This window comes from Lissotriton helveticus, chromosome 6 (assembly GCF_964261635.1).
Source record: "Lissotriton helveticus chromosome 6, aLisHel1.1, whole genome shotgun sequence".
NCBI classification, from domain to species: domain Eukaryota; kingdom Metazoa; phylum Chordata; class Amphibia; order Caudata; family Salamandridae; genus Lissotriton; species Lissotriton helveticus.
In genome coordinates, this window is record NC_136067.1 from 493,272,678 (window position 1) to 493,293,524 (window position 20,847).

Here is a 20,847-nt window from a genome sequence, read left to right on the forward strand (position 1 = left end):
AGGTGGTTCACTACATCAAAGAGCTTTTTCATGCTGCATTTCGCCAGGTCTATTTGGGTAGTGTAATAGATGTTTTTTTCCCTGGCTATTTTCTGCTTATAATCAAGGAGTGCAGCTTTATAGGTTGTTTTATCTGGTGTGTTGTAATGTTTGCGCCAGTTACGCTCTAAGTTGCGGCAATATTGACGTTGTAGCCTAAGTTGTTCTGTGAACCATGGAGCCGAAGGAATTTTTCTGTTACGTTTGGAGATTCTGGGCGGAGCTAGAGTTTGAAACGTCCTTTCCAGAATGGAAGTGTAAGTGGCGGCCGCAATATTTGGGTCTGTTTCCCCCTCTGCGTGTACAAACGCATCGGTGAGAATCAGATCAAGATGGTTGTAATCTAAGTTTCGCCAATCTCTGGTGGTTGAAAGAGAATCATGTGATGCATTTTTACCTGACTTTGATTTGATTTTGATATTGAAAAGTATAACGGAGTGGTCAGACCAAATAAGAGGTAGTACTTTGTTCACGGTAATAAAAGGGTTGTTGGAGAAAATACCGTCAAGCGTGTGTCCTGCCTTATGTGTGGGAGTCATTATCAGTTCTAATTCTACAGCAGATAGGTCCACGATGAGCTGGGCCGTGTCTTTGTCCGTCTGAGATTCTAAATGAAAGTTAAAATCACCTAATATACTGAAGTATTTATGTTCGGCAGCTAGTTCACTTATTTGATGAAGTTGGGACAAAAAAGCGTTACGAGAACTGGGAGTAGTGTGCCCGTGAATGATTGATTGGTATTGAGCAAAACGGTAAATACCAGGGCCTCACATGTCGCATGTTTAAGGTCAATAGCTTTTACTCGTAGAGTGTTGCGATAAATTATGGCGATACCACCACCTTTTTTTGGTGCCTTGCGGTCTTGTCTATAGACACAGTAATCCTCTGGCATAGCGGCTTTAAAATCTGGACCTGAGGCTTCATCTCCCCAAGTTTCGGTCAGAAACAAGAGGTCGATAGCATGACTAGCAAACAGTTCCAGTATTTCAATCTTGTGGCAAGGTAGTGAGCGCGCGTTCACTAGTGCTGCCTGTATTGGTTTGGAAAATATCTGTGTGTCTTGTATGGTGTTTTTACACAAGGTGCACATGAAAGGACCTCCAATAGGATCTACGTAGATACCCACCGGTGGGTCATGTGTGTTATGGAAGGTGTTGTTCAGTGCATGTAAGTCGTGTGAGGAATAAACCAACCTTGGTGCTCCTGGTGAGGCAGGGGGGGTGGCCCTGGGCTCGGTCCAGGCTCGGACGGGCGCAGACGGGCTTGGCTTTGGCGCGGCTTGACAATGATTGTTAGCCCTATTTAGGGAAAGAGGAAGACCGGTATCAATTGTGTTAAGGATCCACTTTATTAAAGTATCCGAGAGAGTGCCTAACATTTGTTTAGTGACTGGTGTGTTGGAGGACAGAATTTTTTATTAAAGTGGTCAAGTCTATTTTTTTCCAGTTTCTTGTTGGTTGTCTTAAAACAGGTTTAGCATTCACAGAATTAACAAGGAATTCCAGATGAAAGCCAGTGGCAAAGTGGTCAGACCAGCATAAAGGGAGTGCTGGAATGCAATGAATGCTGGATAAACTGGGGCCAGAATTAAGTAAGTCAATGTTCAAGGCTGCCAGATCAATTTTTAAAAGCTAAGTCTTCAAATTTACATTGATAGTCTTTTTTTAAAATAATAGCTATGCCTCCGCCTATTTTGGAGCTACTATCTTTCCTTACTATGGTGTTACTATGGTGTAGTTGGGAGGCAAAACAGCCACAACATCCGGGCCGGAGCTCACACACAGCCATGTCTCCTTAACAAACATGGCATCTGGCTGTTCATTGACCAGAAGATCGAAAGTGTCAGCTCTGTGCTTGAGAAGAGAGTGGCAATTAATACTAAGAAAGAAGAATCCCTTGTTATCTTGAGCAACATTGTTACTGGGAGAGGTTTTGTTTTTTGCAGCCACTGAAGTAGATTTCTTGCCCATGGTTGTATTAAAGGCCAAACCGCAGCATAAGCATTTTTTCCTCCTGTACACAAAATGTAGTTGTGTGCAATCCGGGGGCAGTGGAGTGCGGTAAGTCAGTTGGCTGATGGAGTAGCAATATCTGGGGGCCCCGTTGGTGCCAGGGGTCCTGGTCCCTGGTCCTGTTCGGGTGCAGACAGGCTTGCCTTAAGTGTGCCCGCTGCGCGGCGGTGCCATGCCCTCTTTTGTAGTCATTGAAAGTCGCCCAACCTGTAAAACAGTATATCAAGTAAAGAGCAAGCAGAGCTGGCCCCTAATTTAGTCTCCTCACCTCTACCAACATCCCCTATAAGCAATTAGTAATCTACATTTGGTAGTTCATGGGAACCATCCAGGCCCTGGTGCAGGCGGATAGCTTCGAATAAGCATGCAGCTGGATTTTGGTAATACACTTGTATATGCACCCTCCACTCTGGTTGTTTTGTTTTTGCTTGAAACGTCATGTAGGTGATCAATGGTTTGATTTAACAGCCATATCCATTGTATAAGATCAGTGTGTTTGATGAACACCGAGCCCAGAAGTTGTACCTTGGATTCATGGTTTTTAATAAGATGTCAAAATTAACAACAACAAAAACAACAAGAGACAAATCATGTTGCATCAACATACCTTTAACAATGTCGGATTTCCGATGAATGACTTCCTTAACTTTGATAACGCTTTATCTGGTAGAGACATTTTTGAGCAGTTCCCTTGCGTGCCGGTGTGTGGTGTTCTTTTCAGCATGGTATAGTCTGTGCCGGAAGTAAGGGGACCTCAGTTTGTGACTTGCCGGCCAAAAGATAAGGCAAACAAAATGACTTCAGACAAGGGTTCAGACCGAGGATCAATGGACTTGGCAGCACACCAAACTACATATCTGTCCCTTAGGCATACATATACTGTTTTCGCTGCAGGACGCTTGGCTGCCACAATGACAACACATACTTTTGGAGGAAGGTCCAAGACACTCAATCTCCACACATGTAGATGAAGAGTGTGTAGGATCGTGTGCAGGACCCTGCCCTGTTGCTGCATTAGGAGAGCCTCCCGAAGGGGTAGCATGATCGGAGGAGAGATACTCATGGTCAGGCATTCCGGATACTATACCTGCCACCAAGATGACTTGGTCCCGGTCATTCCCAATCTTCTTGAGAATTCAGAACAGCAGTGGGTATCAATGGAAAGGCGTACAGGAGTCCTGAGCTCCACTCAAGAGGAACTGCATCTCCAAGCAAGAGCTACCGTAGAAATTCCAGTGTGTAGAAGTGCTGACATTGTACATTCTCAGCAATGGTGAATGGATCTATCCAAGGCGCGCCTTAATCTCTGAAGAGACCATGCACCATTTGAGTGGAGACGCCATTTGTGATCAACAAGGCTTTGACAGCAGCGTTGGTCTGCTCTGATGTTCAGAAAGCCTGCCAGATGTTGAACCCCCAGGAAAATATCTCGACAGTCCAGGCCTCTTAACACAGGGTCCACAACCCCACCCTACCATGCTTGTTGCACATGGAAAATGGTGTTGACAGGGATAACCTGAGCCAGCCTTCCCTTGTCGGGAGGATGAAAGGCTTTCAATGCCAGGAGAATCGCTCAAAGTTCCAACAGGTTTATCTGGAGATGAGATTCGCCAGAGAACAGAAATCTCTGACCTCCACCTCTCCCATATGGCCACTCTAAACCAGAAGTGACGCTTCTGACACTACTGTGACCTCTGGGTGGAGAATGGATAGGGGTCCATCACTGCACCAATTGCAGTTAGACAGCCACCAATGCAGATCTTTTGCAGTTCTCTCCAAAATCTGCACCACGCCAAGAGATTTCCCTGACGCTGCGCCCACCAGGCCTTCAGATCGCACAGCAGAGCCCCCATATGCCAATAAGTATGTTTTACCAGCAGCAAGATGTCATGAGACCCCACAGTCTCCGGATCAGTTTCATCAAAATCCAGAATGAGGCTGGAACATAGGAATCAAACTATCCTGTACTCGCCGTTCCGGAGGATACACAAAAACTGCACTGTACCCTGAACAGATCAGATGAAAGGTAACGAGAGCGAGAGAGTGATGTGAAATTGGCACGTTTATAGTGAAACCCATCACCATCACCTTGATAAATTCCCAATGGGCGCTGGTAAAGCTTAAGGGGAGCACAGCGAACTGATCATGCTTGCAGTCCTCTGTGAACAGCAGGTAGTGCCGGTGGGCAGGCAGTAACGAGCTATGGATGTAGGCATCATACAAGTCCAATGCACACATCTACTCTCCAAGATTGAAGGCAGACAGAACCAGAGCTAGCATTCTACATTTTTTCCTTTTTCAAGGAAGTAATTGAGAGGGAGTGGGCCAGTATATGACCGAGGCCTCTTTCTTTTTTCAGCACCACAAAGTAGCAAGAATAGCAACCACAACTTCCATCTGATGGTGGCACCCTCTTGATGGCTCCTTTGCCCAGAAAGGCCAGCACTTCTGTTGCAAGGGAGAAAGGTGGGCCTCAGTCATTCAATCAGCGGTGTAGGTAAAGGTGGCAGGTGTGTTGGAATGCTGAGAGAGGAAGGATGGGTCACAAGGAGCCGGGCGATGGTCTTGAGCAGGACATCAGTGAGGGCTTCATTATAGTGGAGTTGGGGTTTTGAGGGGGACACCCAGGGTTGAAGCATCTCTGCGGTCAAGACGTTGGTCTTGACATGTACTGTGAGCAGCACAGTTTGCGACCTCAGCCCCCTCCGGATCACCATCGCAACAGAAGCAAATTCCTTTGTAGCTGCCATGGGAAGAGGAGGAGGCCAGTGTCTGGTGACATATCCAGACAATTAGCATCAGCCAAGTCCTCTTATGAGCTGTCAATGTCCATGGACTCACCTAGGGGTCAGAATAATCAGAGATCCTCAGATCCGTACCATTCTTGGTTCTTAAAGGGCCCGTCAGTAAAATAGGCCCCATTTCCAATTTAGGCTGTGTGAACCTGGTTGGCGCCTGAACGGACATCGTGCGACGCCAGTCTGTATCAGAGTCCGGAATAACAATGGGTTGGGTGCCACCGATGGGCTTTGGTAACGCCGGGAACAGAGCCACTGGAATGGTCCCTGGAAAAGATTGGGAAGTCACAACCAATGCAGATCCCAACAGATCCAGAGGGTTCGACTGGCACCAGGGGCAAATCTGCCATCAGAAATCAAATCGGAGGCCTCTGGCCTGGTCGCCCCCCTGCTCCGCGCCTGCCACTGCAGCCCTGCTTACCTGCTGAGAGTTCTTCGCCGACGCCGCCAGCAGCGCCCCAGCCGCCGCTGGGCCGCCCGCTCTGCCGGTCCCGTTCCCGCGCCTCCTGCCTGCGGCCCCGCCCCCCCGCCACACGATTGGTTAACCCCTTCCCGCCTCCCAGCGGACCCGCCCTCACTGCTCCCCTCTTATGACGCCCCCAGAGCGACCGCGCAGCGGACGCGCGCAGCGGGAGCACCGAATGAGCGCCGAAGGTGCGCCAAAGGTAAGCCCGTCTGCGCCCGTCCGCGCCTGGACCGCGCCCAGTGCCAGGACCCCTGGCCCCCGCAGACCCCCAGCCCACCCGCCAGACATACGACGCCGCCACCCTCAACGCACTCAACGCCGGCCGAACCCCTGGATGCTACCGAGCCACCCCGAGACGCACCCACGGACCCTTCATCTGCCAGGCCTGCAAGTTCTCCTGCACCCGGACCTGCACTGCACCAGCACCCACCAAGCCGAACTCCAGCAGCAGCCACCTGAAGTGCATCCTGCTCAACACCCGCTCCGTCCACAGACACGCCGTCGAGCTCTGGAACCTGCTCGACACCACAGCCCCAGACGTCGCCTTCCTCACGGAAACCTGGATGAACGCCTCCTCAGCACCCGACATCGCCATCGCCATCCCGGACGGCTACAAGATCATCCGGAGAGACCGCGTCAACCAGAGAGGAGGAGGCATCGCCATCATCCACAGGACCACCATCCGCATCACGACCAACACCGACGACACCATCGCACCCGCCGAACACCTGCACTTCCAGGTCCACGTCAACCCCAAGACCACCCTCAGAGGCATCCTCATCTACAGACCCCCGGGACCACGCACACAATTCAGCGAGGACATCGCCGACTTCATCAGCCCGCTCGCGCTCCGCTCAGCCGACTACATCCTCCTCGGGGACCTCAACTTCCACCTGGAGAACAACGACGACCGCAACACCACCACCGTGCTGGAAAACCTCGCAAACCTGGGACTCAAGCAACTGGTGACCACCCCCACCCACCTCGCCGGACACACACTCGACGCAGTCTTCTCATCAAGCAAAGACATCGCCTTCAGCCACGCCACAGGACTCCACTGGACGGACCACAGCTGCGTCCACTTCACCTTCAGAAGAACGACGACCCACCACCACCAGCAACAGGTTGCCCGAAGAAGCTGGAACAAGATCACAGCCGACCAGCTCGCCGCCTCCCTGAGGCAGCACCCTCCCGCCAGCTCAGCGAACCCCAGCCAGGCCGCCGACAACCTCACGAAGTGGATCAGCAACTGCGCGGACGAACTCGCCCCTTTGAGAACCCCGCCCAGCAGACCCGGCAGCAAGAAAGCCCCATGGTTCACCGACGAACTCAAGAGCTCCAAGAAGAACTGCCGAGCCCTCGAGAAAGTCTGGAGAAGGGAACCAACACCGGACAACATGACCACCCTCAAGCTTGCCACCCGGAAGCACCACCAACTGATCCGCGCCACCAAGAAAACTGCATTCAAGGACAGACTGGACAACAACGCACACAACTGCAAGGAACTCTTCAACATCGTGAAAGAGCTCTCCAACCCCAACGCAGGAAACAACGACATCACCCCATCGCAAGACCTCTGCAACTCCCTCGCCTCCTACTTCCACAACAAGATCGCGGACATACACAACAGCTTCAGCAGTCAACCATCGCACACAACGACCGCAGCAACGCCACCCACCACCACCCTCCGCGCCTGGACTCCGATCAGCACCGATGACACCGTCCGCATGATGAACTCCATCCACTCCGGATCGCCGACCGACCCCTGCCCTCACCACGTCTTCAACAAGGCCGGCACTGTCATCGCACCCCACCTGCGGGACATCATCAACACCTCCTTCGACACCGCCACCTTCCCGGAGAGATGGAAGCACGCCAAACTCAGCGCTCTACTAAAGAAACCAACAGCGGACCCCACCGAACTCAAGAACTACCGCCCCATCTCGCTCCTCCCGTTTCCACCCAAAGTCATCGAGAAGACCGTCAACAAACAGCTGGCCGCCTTCCTCGAGACGAATGGATCCCTCGACCCGTCACAGTCTGGCTTCCGAGCCAACCACAGCACCGAGACCGCCCTCATCGCTGCCACCGATGACATCCGAGCCCTGATGGACAACGGAGAAACAGCGGCCCTCATCCTCCTAGACCTCTCCGCCGCATTCGACACTGTCTGCCACCGCACCCTAGTGCAACGCCTCAGCAACGTCGGAATTCAAGAGAAGGCACTGGAATGGATCGTCTCCTTTCTCGACGGAAGAACACAGAGTCCGTCTACCACCGTACAAGTCAGAGGCCACCGAAGTCATCTGCGGCGTCCCTCAAGGATCCTCGCTGAGCCCCACCCTCTTCAACGTCTACATGAGCCCCCTCGCGCCCATCGCACGCCAACACAACCTGAACATCATCTCCTACGCCGATGACACCCAGCTGATCCTCTCACTGACCAACGACCCCGCCGCTTCCAGAGCCAACCTTCACGAAGGGATGAAAGCCGTAGCCGAATGGATGACGACCAGCCGCTTGAAACTCAACTCAGACAAGACAGAAGTCCTCATCCTGGGCTCCTCGCCCTCCGCCTGGGACGACTCCTGGTGGCCCCCCGCCCTGGGCTCCGCACCCACACCGACAGACCACGCACGCAACCTGGGCTTCATCCTGGACTCCTCCCTCTCCATGACCAGACAAGTCAACGCCGTCTCCTCGTCATGCTTCAACATCCTGCGCATGCTACGAAAGATCTTCCGGTGGATCCCCACCGAGACCAGGAAGACGGTCACCCAGGCCCTCGTCACCAGCCGACTGGACTACGGCAACGCCCTCTACGCCGGAACCACCGCCAAGCTCCAGAAGAGAGTCCAGCGGATCCAGAACGCCTCAGCCAGACTCATCCTCGACATCCCCCGACGCAGCCACATCTCCGGACATCTGAGCGACCTGCACTGGCTCCCCGTCAACAAGAGAATCACCTTCCGTCTCCTCACCCACGCACACAAAGCCCTACACGACCAAGGCCCGAGCTACCTCAACAACCGCATCAACTTCTACGCTCCCAAACGCCACCTCCGATCAGCCAGTCACGCCCTCGCCGCCGTCCCCCGCATCCGAAGATCGACAACAGGAGGAAGGTCCTTCTCCCACCTGGCCGCCAAGACCTGGAACTCCCTCCCTCCCGACCTGCACCTGACCCAAGACCACCTTTCCTTCAGGAAGAAGCTCAAGACCTGGCTTTTTGAGCAGTAGCAGCACCCCCCCCCCCCCCCAGCGCCTTGAGACCCTCCGGGTAAGTAGTGCGCTATATAAATGTCCATGATTGATTGATTGATTGATTGATTCCAAAACCTTTGTGCCAGCCTGTCCGAAAACCAGGCTCATGGCCTCAAATTCTTTTGGGTGGGCAACAGTCTCTCTGGGAAATTTGGGCAGCTTGGAGGGAACCCACGTAAGGCACGGGGTCCTCAGAGATGACCTAGTAGCAGGGTCTGGGCATCGTTCTCATGCCTCCTCCAATGAATAGGACTGGTGCAGACATCAAAGAACAATTTGACTTCTTGGACTTATTTGGAGACTCACCTGAGGAACTCTGAGATAGCGACAATGACTCGTGAAAGGGACCTGCAGTGGCGGTGAGGAGTTGCGTGGTGAACAGCCAGAAGCTTCATGGCCTGCTTGTGGTTGGCCTCCAGATTCATGGCGTGACATTCTGGGCAGGCCTTGGAGTTGTGGTCCCCGCTCCAGACACCACAGAAACACCAAGTGGGGGTAGGTCACATGGATTTTCCTGTGACAGGCATCACAAGTGTTGAAACCAGTTAGTTTTTTAGGAGACATTCTCCAAAAAATGGTGGAAAAGGGCATATGGGTCAATAAAGTAGACAAAACAGGTGAGCTTAGTCTGTATACCCACTGGTGGCACAGAAAAGAAGGAACGCAGGTCAGCGTGCTGGGGTAGCGCCTATATGGACACCGTGTACATCTCTTCCAGGGCTGATGACGCCATACAGAGCTCAACAATGCCACATACCGGCGAGCAAAAGAACTGATAAAACATTTCTTGATCAAGTTGGACTCCTGGCAAATTATTTTAAGGTAAGGCATCTACAGCTAGAAGTCTTTATCAGATATAGATGATACTTATTGTTTGCAATTTAGTGAGTATGGTACAGCACAGCCTATGTAAACGAAGATCAAATTAACAAACCATGCTACGGTCTCCTATTAGACAATACACAGCAAGTGTTTTAGTTTAATTTGAAAGATACAACAATAAACTGACAAGGTTCATTTTTATACACAAGGCTCTTTCTCAGATGTAGAACTGAACATATAAGAATAAAACCTACCAGTCACAAATTATCATGTTTCAGTATCTAATCCCACAGTCTAGACATTACTATGTGAGGGCATAACTAAACAGAGCAGCAGTGGGGACAAGCTACCCTTGACAAAAACCTACATAATAATCAAAACCACCCATTAAATCTATCTCTGCCCTCCAACACATCTACAAAGCTTGAACGCAGAACTTACCAACTCACAAGCACTGGGTGTATCACCCGGTCACTCCTTACTCAATAACAAAAAAAGCTTTTGTAGCTCATAGTACTGCTGATACATACCTGGTTTCTGCAACCAGCCCTACAGCTCTGCCCACTGTCCATTCTGCTTCCATAAAACGTATCCTACCATGGGAGGGAAACTGCTCCTCGAGTAGCAGCAGGTGATTTGGACAATAAACCGGAGAATAAAGAGTGAACTTAAAATGGCAGCAAGAACAGCATTCAACAATAGCAGGACACCTTTGACAGAAACAAAGTTGAGGGCGATCGCACCTACACTGTAACTACATTCAAAGGCAGGCCAGCCAATTGGTACAAGGCACTGGAATGCAGATGCCAATGCTAAATTGTTTTTGTGCTTTACAGACATAACTGCCAAGTGTTTAACACTAACTAACTTCTTTACATATTGTGAATGGTTATTTGCATGGGTATGAGAATCCGTTAATAGGAGAAATTGCATTATTGAAAAGGGTGTAGCAAATCCACCAGGAAAGGATGGAAAGGAAAACAGCCATACTGAGTATTAAACACAAGTCCAGCAGATCGCATACAAGTTGCTGCAGGGGGCATCCACCCACTAGGCTCAATATTTTATCCTTCCATTCATTCTGTTCCCAAATATGTTTATTCCCAGGGGTATGTAAAGCAGACAGCAGATTGCAGTTATGAGGTGCTGCTGATGCTACTTAGACTAATCTACAGATTCAGAACGCAAAGGGTCACAGAATTTGACTAATTCCTTTTATAAAAAAGGAATAGGAATTTCTCTCTTAGACCAATTTTATGTGGTGCATTATGATAATGGGCACGAATGAAATACATGTTTGAGCCGATCGGAAAATGTGTGAGCGGGCACAGATGAAAGCCGCTAATCCATATACAGTCTTGTGGCTATTTGTAGTCTTCACACAATGCCGCTATCGTATAGATTTGTTAAATTAGGATATTGTCAGTGTCTATATATTAGAATAATTGGAATTGTGAGGTTTCAAAATGGCTTATAAGGAGAAAACCTTCAAGTTGAAAAGTTAGGTTAGGATTTCTTACCTACGTGCAATGGTAAATTTCAGGCAATACATGAACATATTACTACATACACTTTGAATGGTAATTTCTTTATTGTGAGTGAATTTAAATGCAATTTCAATCTCAAAGATCCATCATACCTCAAAATGATCAGACTCCTTTTCATCATCAAGATATATTTTCTCTTCAAACAAAGTAAGTGGGTCTCGAATAAAAAGATGTGCAATATGTTGTGCAAGAAGATGATCAATGCCTATAAAACAAACACACCAAGTTACTAAATGAGTAAATATTATACTCGTTCTAAATTTATACAGAAGACTAAACCTTTGGGATATACTAATGATTAAATGAGAACTACATAGAGGTAAATAAGAAAACCAGTATAAAGACACTCAAAATTACAGCACCAAATATTTAGAGTAAAATAAATTTTAACATTATCAGTGGAAAGTCTGAATTTATATTAGGGTTCTCAAAGACCAATACAGCCAATGCACTGTGTAGGAGGGAAATATCAGAATACTTGGTAAACAAACCAGACTGCTGATCTAGAGATGTTGTGGACATGCTCAATGCTATAACAAGTGTGGTCAGGGATAATGAGACTGGACAACAGTAAGAAGGCAGACTTACCATCATTTACCAGCTGCTTGTAAATTTCCGAATCTGTAGTTAACTCAATGTCATTGTAGTTTTCACCACACTTAGACAAGTAGCTATCTATGGAATCATATCGTGATTTACTAATTCTGTACTTGTTGGTCTTCAGTGGCTAGAAAAGTAAACATGAGATAATACAGGCTGCAATCAAAATAAATATTCAATACAAAAACAGTAGTTACAAAATAGGTGGCAAGTAGCATCATCACAAATGCAATAAATATGTTTATATTAACTTCAGAAGGCCTGTTTTCAGATTCAAAAGCATGCCTCAGAAATAGAACCAATGTAATGGAGTAAAACAAATTACCTGAAAACACTGGTTACAAAATGTTTGCGCATTGGAAATAAAGATAACTGGAAAAATGATCATACCTCAAGCCCTCGTTCCTCTCTTGTTCGGTCATCAACCGAAGCAGAGATTACTCCCCACCGACAATCAATATCAGATATGTATCCTCTGTAGAATGGAGATGCAGCACTTAAGGCCATCTATAAATATAAAGAATTGATCATTGCTTAACAGAAAAGAAAGTGAATCTACGGAATTAAGTAACCAGACTAATTTTCTGGTGTGGAGAAGAATCTGAAATATTACACCAGGATGACTTACAGCTTATCTTTACATTAGCACACTTGATGCTGAAGTGCATTATGTATGGTGTCTCAGGATTTACTCAAGGCTGTATTTGAAGCCACCTGACAGCATAACTGTGCAGTTTATGGTGCCTTTCCAAATATGTATATTTCATACTATATTTATCAAATTTGAAAAGGAGTTTGAATTAAGAAAAATTTCTTCAAGCGGCAATATCTTCATTGTTGGACTTTCATGTTTGTAACAAGCATTGGCAAAGCCAATAGGTCTTGCCTCTGCAAGATCTAATGGCTTTGTCAAAGTTTGTTAGCCATGTTGTACAGTAGCGCGGCTGCTGTGAGACTTGGTTGATAGTAGGGAAAATGCTACTTACCAGTATGCATCTGTTCTTGGCATGTAGAGCTGCAGGTTTCTACACTTTGCATTAGGTCGCCACCTGGTGTTGGGCTCGGATGATTGCATGTTGTTGTCGTCTTGGAAGAAGTCTTTGTAGTCAAGAGATAGGGGACGCCTCCCTTGGACGATAGTGCACATTGGCATCGGCTCCATCCTTAGATTGTTTTTTGCCATGATGGGAAATGGAGTTAGTAGAAAGAAAGGATGTCCATGCGTGTATATCATTATGATAAAACTGGAACGGATACAGGACCGGGGGGGGGGGGGGATTGCGGGAGGGCGTGTAGAAATCTGCAGCTCTACATGCCAAGAACAGATGCATACTGGTAAGTAGCATTTTCCGTTCGAGGCATATGAGCTGCAGATTCTGCACTTTGCACCGATTGTGAAGCAGTGTCTCCCCTAGTGGTGGTCACCTGTATCCGTTGCAGTAGTTTGAAGGACAGCTTGGCCTACTGTAGCTGGCACCTTGGCTTGCACATCAACACAATAGTGTTTAGTGAAGGTGTGTGTTGTAGACCATGTTGCTGCCTTGCAGATATCTTCTAGGGGAATGTTCCCTAAGAAAGCCATGGAGGCTCCTAGTTTGCATGTGGAGTGCGCTCTAGGAGGAACTGTTAATGTGCGTTTTGCTTTGTGATAGCATATTTGTATTCATTTAACTACCCACCTTGCAATTCCCGATTTAGAAATGTGGTTGTCTTTATGTGGTGGAGAGAAAGCTACAAATAGTTGCTTTGTTTTGTGAAAGGATTTGGTCCTATTGATGTAATAGAGACAAGCTCTTTTGACATCTAGTGTGTCTGTAGAGCTCTCTCTGCTAGAGTCTGGGTTTTGAAAAAACACTGGTAACTCTACAGATTGGTTTAGATGAAAAGGAGTAATTACTTTAGGAAGGAATTTAGGATTAGTCCTTAGAACCACTTTGTTACGGTGTAATTGTAAGAATGGTTCTTGTATAGTGAAAGCTTGAATCTCACTAACTCTTTTAAGAGAGGTAATAGCAATGAGGAAAGCTGTTTTCCATGTGAGAAATTGCAGTTCACATTTGTGTACAGGTTCAAAAGGGGGTCCCATGAGCCTGGTAAGAACAATGTTTAGGTTCCACACTGGAGAGGGTGGTAACCTAGGAGGAATAAATCTTTTTAATCCTTCCATAAAGGATTTTAGTGCTGGTACTCTAAACAACGACATATGTTGTCTGTTTTTTAGATATGCCACAATGGCTGCAAGATGTAAACGTATAGATGACTATGCCAGATTACATCTCTGTAAATGGAGAAGGTAACATAATATTTTAGATGGAAACATCTAAAGGATCAATTTGATTATTAGTGCAGTAAATGGCAAATCTTTTCCATTTAGCAGCACAGCAAGCTCTAGAGGTAGGTCTTCTGGCTTCTTTAATGATATTCATACAGTCTGGTGGCAGGTTAAGGTAACCAAACTCTAAGACTTCAAGAGCCAGATTGCCAGATTCAGTTGACTTGGATCTGGATGGTTCTGCGTTAGCATGGATGGTGTCAGACAGTTTTTGGTGTGGAACTAGAGAGAGTTCTAGCAGTGTGGTGAACCACGGCTGGCGTGCCCATGTGGGAGCTACCAGGATCAGTTTGAGAGACTGTTGTCTGAGCTTGCGTACCACTAGTGGGATTGGCAGAAAAGCGTACGCAAATCTGCCTGATTAGTTCATCCATATCGCATTGCCCTTGGACAACGGGTGTGGAAACCTGGCGGTGAAGGTTTGGCATTTTGCGTTTTCGTTGGTGGCAAACAGGTCTATGTCTGGATGACCCCACTTGTGAAAGAATGGTTGAAGAACTTGCAGATGTAGTTCCCATTCGTGAATCTGTTGTGTCTAACTGCGCAGATATCTTATGTATGTTTGTACCAAACTTCATCTTATTTTATCGGTACCCTATTTTATTTCAGGATGAATGTATAAAAATTGTACTGTATTTTTTTATGGTTGTCTTACCGAAATAAAGAAATAAAAATAAAGAAAGTTCCATCCCCAATTCTATACCGACACCCAGAGACATGTGGGAGCAGAACACATCTGACTCACACCATATGCCAATATGGAAAGAGTAACATTTTGGGGGGGAAGGTCAGGATAATAGTGACTTGCCACTAGAGGACATCACCCATTTTCATGCCCAGATAGAAAGAGCAGCAAAACAAGTTTGGTCTTCCCATGGCTACTGTGGAGCAATAATGTTTTACATAGGACTTCAAAGAACAACCTCAGAAAACCACAAAATCCATTCCAATCTTGCATTATGTCTTGTTGGAGGGTCACAAATGGATGCATAGACCAATTGCTGCTTGGAAAAGAAGTACAAGGCAGCAGAATCTTCGCCATCATGCTTGACTGGCCACTCAAAGCCTGCATCACTGGAGTGGCAGCCCAGTCTAGATCATAGACTTAGGCACCCCAAGACTGGCATTGTGGACACAGACAATTTGGGACAGATATTCAGCTCTTTGGCTGCAACATCCACAAAAGCTGCTTATGCCCGAGCCATTTGGAGATGATATGATTGCCAGATGTAGCACTGCATTTCTCCTCTGATCGACCGTACCCCAGAGGATAGCAGGAAAAAGGCATGACCATTATCAAGGAGGGAGCACATGCATTAGCCGCCCTCATGGACATAGTGACCGATGGTACCAACGCAGGCTTTTAACAAATTACAGAGGCATCACTCCTGTGCAGGCAAGGATGGCTTTAGCCAACTTCTATCCAGAAGGCCACTGCATACCTTCGGATGGCCAAACTTTGTTTGATAAGCATTTAGATGACACCCTGTAGTACATCAATACAGACATGGCATGCTCCACAGGAGCTTTATAGGTCAGATGCTCATTTTCACTCCTTTTCCTTGGCTTCCAGAGATACCAGTTCTACAAAGGAGACCTCACCTAATATGAAGGACAATAGAAGACCCTACTTTTCTCCAAGATAGTCATGCGATAAACAACAATTTTCCTCAGAAAGAGGTCAGCTTCAAGGCAATGAGAGATCAACAAAGATAACTGGACTTTCACCAAAAGTTATCACTTTTTTTTCAACTTTGAAATGACCAACTAGATTGTAAAGGAGGTCCAAAAGTTTATACAAAAAACACCCAACCCTGCACCCAGAAAGGGTGCAGCTCGGGAAGCTAAAGTAAGAGATTCCCTCCTCCTATAAGGAACCATAAAAAAGACAGCAAAGAATCAAAGAAAGGATTCTGCTTTCTCTCGTCAAAGAAAACCAAACCAAAAAAACCATAGGGAGTGGAAATCAATATAGGATCTGCTAAAATGTAATAAATTACTGAAAATACAATCATTCCAAAGTCCCTCTGATGTTTAAGGAGAAGGAGTACTTCACCCCTCTGAACCGTCAGACAGCATATTTTCACAACCAAATACTGGTGCCTGCCATCTGGGCAATGTAGGAAGCTGGCTCTTTATGCAGTGGACCAAAAAGGAGGCACACTGTGTAAAGTGTCCAGACAAATCCCAAAGGAATTAAAGAGGCACCAATGACACCCCAAATGCTCTTTAGTGATAGTGTGGGTGAGCAGTTGAGCATATTAGAGGGTAGAGTTAAGCATTTATTGCACACACAAAGGCAGTAAGTGAGAGAACACCCAATAAAGAAATCCAACTGCAATTTATAAAAATAATACATATATTTTCGTATGAATTTAGATAGCAAGAACATCGGAATCAGGCAAGTACTTTGAGCTATGAATTTTTACAGTTTTTAACAATGGACAGAAATTTCTGAAGCAGTAAAGTTTTTCTATGGAGGAAAGACCTACACTATGCACAGGTACTTCAAGGCGACTAACGGGAGTAATCGCTTGGACTTGAGGTAAGTATGGGGCAAGATCCAAGGCCGCAGGAACAGGTCACCTCGGCTGCCACTAGAGCATCCGGGTGCACAGGTGTGTCTCAGCGTCGGGTTCCCAATGTTACCCTATTGGGGATAAACATTTACTGCATTCAGGCACTTCATGGTGACTTGCGGGACCAATCTCCTGGACTTAACGTGAGTATGAGGCAAGGTCCAAGGCCAAACCAATATGTCACCTCAGGAGGCTCTGGGGTGTCGGGGTGCAGAGGTGTGTTACAGCATCGGAGGTCCTATTCACTTTAATAGGGAACAGTCTGGTTGCACAGAGGCTGCAAGCTGGGACTGGGAGACTAGCCAGGCTGTACCAGGCCATGTCTCACGATGCACAGGGACACCTTCGGTCCTCTTCTCTTGGGGCCTGGGCAGCCAGGTGCAGAGGTGTTCTAACATTCCGTGGTTTCTGTCACCGGAGACACTCTTAGTAGAGGAGCTTGCACAAAGAGGCTGCAGATGGCGTTGGCGAGTCCACTGTGGGCAAACCCACGGTGTGCTTGGTCTTTGGCGGGTCAGGGCACCAGGCTGGCACCGTTGCCAGACTTCAACTTTGGCTAGGAGACACGGGGGTCCAGTAGAGCTTTCCAGTGTTCGGTTTGCAGCTGTCCAAAGACCTCCCAGTTCTTTTGGAGTACGGCAGGATGCAGAGAAGCAGCTCCGCTACTCTACTCTACGGGAGTTCCTGAGTTTTTGTTGAAGGCAGGCATTCCTCACAGGCTTTTGGAGGGACAGCAGCTGCAGGACAAGACAATTTTAGCACAAGTTTTTCAGGAACAGCAGACAGGCTAGCAGGGTCGGAGCCAAGTTAGTACTTACTTCTTGCGGATCTGATGTGTTCTTTTTAGGTCAGCAGGAATTTGATATCCTGGTGCTAGGGGCTCCTTTAAATACTAGATTTGGGGATGTTAGGGAAGTGTAGGGGGGTAGTAGCCAATGGGCTACTTACCCGTGGAATCAGTACACACCCTATATGTCCACTTACTGCGGGAAGTGGGATTAACCCTGTCCCAGAGTTCCTAATTCTGCCATTACCAAGATGGCATCTTTTACATTTTGCATCCTCAGCAGGTAGTCCACCATAGGGGGTGAGGTGGAACTAGCTTGAGGGTGGATATGCCTCTCTGACTACTAATTTTCCCGCCTGTCCTGGAGCCAAATGGGCCCTGGTAAGGGGTTTGGCATTCCTGCACCTACGAGGAAAGCCAGATTTGCCCAACAAAAGCGATGGGCTCTTTCGACACTCCCGGACTTGGAATTCTAATTTACCAGCTATCCCTCTAGGGCAGGTATTGTTCCTGACCTCCTGAGAGTGTGTACTCTCAGCCCAGGGGGTCAGAAACTAGTCTGTGGTAGCAGGCTAGACTGGGCCAGCCAGCCAGCACACTAAGGGGCTGGTAGGTTTTAGGAGGTGCCTTTAAGGTACCTTCTGGGTGCATGTATTAATAAATCCATCACTGGAATCCATGTAGGTTTATGAATAAGAGGTGTTTGATATAAAACACCATATGTTTCAGTGAAGCCATTATGTATCTGGGGAACTCTTTTTGACCAGTGCATGCCTCCAGGTGGCTTTTCTGCTCACTTGCACTCTCCAGTAATAGAGCTATACATCACAGTCCCATGCACATACGTCATTACATAAAAGATAATGCACCCTGCCTTGGGGGTTAAATGTCTGCTGTAGGTGTTACACGCATTGGATGCAGTATCTGTGGCATGACACACAGGAGTGTTTCAGGTCATGTTTACACTCAAGGTATGCACCATGTCACACAGTCTGCAATTGCAGTATGTGTGGAATGTGTGTGTGGGTCCCTTAAAGGTGGCAAAAGATATGCTCCAGCCCTTTGAGACCCTCGTTAGCAATCATGCCAAAGGTACCTGGGGTACCATTTACTAGGGACTTACAGGGGTGCTAAAGGTCTTAGCCAATTGCAGCACAACTAGACAACATCTTGGGGGGGGGGGGGGGGGGGGGGGGTTAGGAGCACTGGCATGGAGGTCTGATTAGCAGGCCTCAGTGTACTGTCAAGAGTCACAAATCAGAATCCAGTAACTAAAAAGGGAGCAAAAAGTTGGGGAAAACTGCAACACAAGTCCAGTTTCCTACAGGCAAGCAATGAAGTACGAAATCAGAGAAACCCCCTAAAATAACAGTCTGGGGAGAGCTTAAGACAGAAGTGGCTGACGTCCAGGGAGATTGAAGTCCAGGCTTTAAAATAAAAGCAAGCGATCTAAGGTCAGACGTAAATTCGAGCTGAGCCCTTCTCAAACAGGACATGTGTTAGAAAGATGAACTATGGTGGCTTTAAGGGGGACTATGAGAGCTCAACAGTTCCACCTCACTGGTTGCAGTTCAGATGGTTTTAAATAATGTGGATGTGCTTCTAAACAAACACTATAGTTGAGGCCATGACCCTTTTTGTCACTGTGTATTGCTATTATTTTGTATTTAATCAGTTTTTATTTCATGTAGTGGATCAAGAGATACCTAGCATTAAAAGCAACATTAACGGTTTTGTGAGGATCATGACTATCTAGCCAGAGCAGGCTGCAGTTCTTACAGTGCCTCTGTACTAGATCAACTATAAGGACTTCTTGTTAGGCCTCAACGATGGTTTATGGCTTTAAGTATAGGACATGCCAGGGTCCATCTAGCTATAGTCCATGTAGTCAAAGCCAAACCAGTTGTAGCAGTCCCACGATTAACAAAAAACAGTTCAGACTTGTATAAACATTTATCTTTCTGTAAGTAAGAGTTTAAAGTCTTATTTACATCAAGGGATTAAAGAGGCCACTCGCTTGGAGTAATGAGATCCATGATAGGGAAATACAGGAAAAGTTCAGAAGATGAACCCTTTAATTCTGGTGAAAATAGGAAATAACAGGCAAAGCAGAAATGGAGAGACATTAAAGACACCTGTTAAAAAAGAAACAGTTTCAAGTTCCTCCAAGCATGTAGACTACAGAGGTTAGAAATTAGCATATGTTCATATAAAAAATAATATTTAACTTATGGATTCATCAACCTTTACATCATATTAACAATGCAGTACTTCACTGGTGTGGAGCATTTACCTTCAACTACACGCATTGACCTAGAAATAGTTAACAAAAAAAGGTGCATATACAGGCTTCTTCCATCTTAGGGCAGATATATCACTTACCACAATTGGACAAATTGTAGCTAATTGATCATAAAGGTATCTAGCTTCTGCTATACTGCAAGCTTGGAATGTCACCTGTGAAAGAATAGAAAAAGAAAATATTGTTTGCTTGCAATCCTAGTTCTGCATTGTAGGTATGTTCACTGAAGCCATAACATAGAATATGCTCTCCAGCGTGTGGGGACCCAGGAACAATTCTTTCTTGTACAGTAAACATCAGCATCCATGTCTGGAATTGGAGGTAAAAAGCTGCCATTTTCAAAATGACAGTCCAACCTTCATAGGGAAATAGGCCAGCTTATTCTGAAATGTTCACTCCAGTAATAACCACTTGAATACAATACAATACATGAGACAACATTGCAGCAGCTTGTAAGAAACAGTATTCGAGCGTTAGATGTGCCCTTGAAAATTCTTACATGACAGAGAAATGAAGAGAAAGTGGCCTGTCACGTTAAAAATACTCAAAGTAGAACAACAAGCATTTGCAATGCAATAGGTCTCGCATTTGTAAAGTTAGAGCTGTTGGCGTTGAAAATGTTTGTTGCAGGGGGGTTATTATATTTGCATAGCACATTTGCCAATGGTATAATAAAGCGAAAGTAAAAAAAAATGGTCATTTTCAATTCCAACAGCTCTAACAAATACGAGACCTAATGCATTGGAAATGCAATCAGTCTCGCATTCGTTGGAGTTATAGTCATTATAAATGGCTTTTTTTTTTTAACTAGCCATGTTGCAGGGTGCAGTACCATATGTGGCCAAAAGAGGTCCAATGGACCTCTTTTGGCCACATATGGTACTGCACCCTGCAAAGTTGAAGTTACCTAGCCATGTTGCAGCCTGTAATGGGATAACAATTCACTGTTGGAGACATATTGGATTAACCGCATGCGCGCTAGCGGTTTTCCCGCTGCGCGCTGCGATTTTGAAAAACCCGCGTTACATGACTAGCTCAGCTCGTCATCAGCGTAGCGCAGGTTACGCTCATAACGAGCTGAGCTCGTCATGAGCGTAGAAGGGGTTAAGCAAATGTTTTCCAGAAAAAAGCCAGTCCTACCTCCTTTTGCATAGTTTTTCATAATAAACAGATCAGACCTGTAGTCTCTGGAATAACTTGCTACACACCAGTCAGGCCTACAGCTGTTTTCAGTGGCTTGCTACCATAACTAACTCAGGGCTAATTTTAGTGAACGTAAGCTTTCCTACAAGACAGACC

The 20,847-nt window shown here is 46.7% G+C and overlaps 1 protein-coding gene across 1 annotated transcript in view; it reads right to left on the reverse strand.

Annotated features, from left to right (window-relative positions):
• GCLC (glutamate-cysteine ligase catalytic subunit) overlaps positions 1–20,847 on the reverse strand; it is a 291,987-nt gene that overhangs the window by 123,076 nt on the left and 148,064 nt on the right. Inside the window, exons 7-10 of the mRNA XM_078647946.1 lie at positions 19,629–19,703; positions 11,939–12,055; positions 11,537–11,675; positions 11,041–11,153 (exon numbers count right to left, since the gene is read on the reverse strand). Coding sequence (XP_078504072.1) covers positions 11,041–11,153; positions 11,537–11,675; positions 11,939–12,055; positions 19,629–19,703 — 444 coding nt within the window. The remainder of the gene's footprint in view (positions 1–11,040; positions 11,154–11,536; positions 11,676–11,938; positions 12,056–19,628; positions 19,704–20,847) is intronic.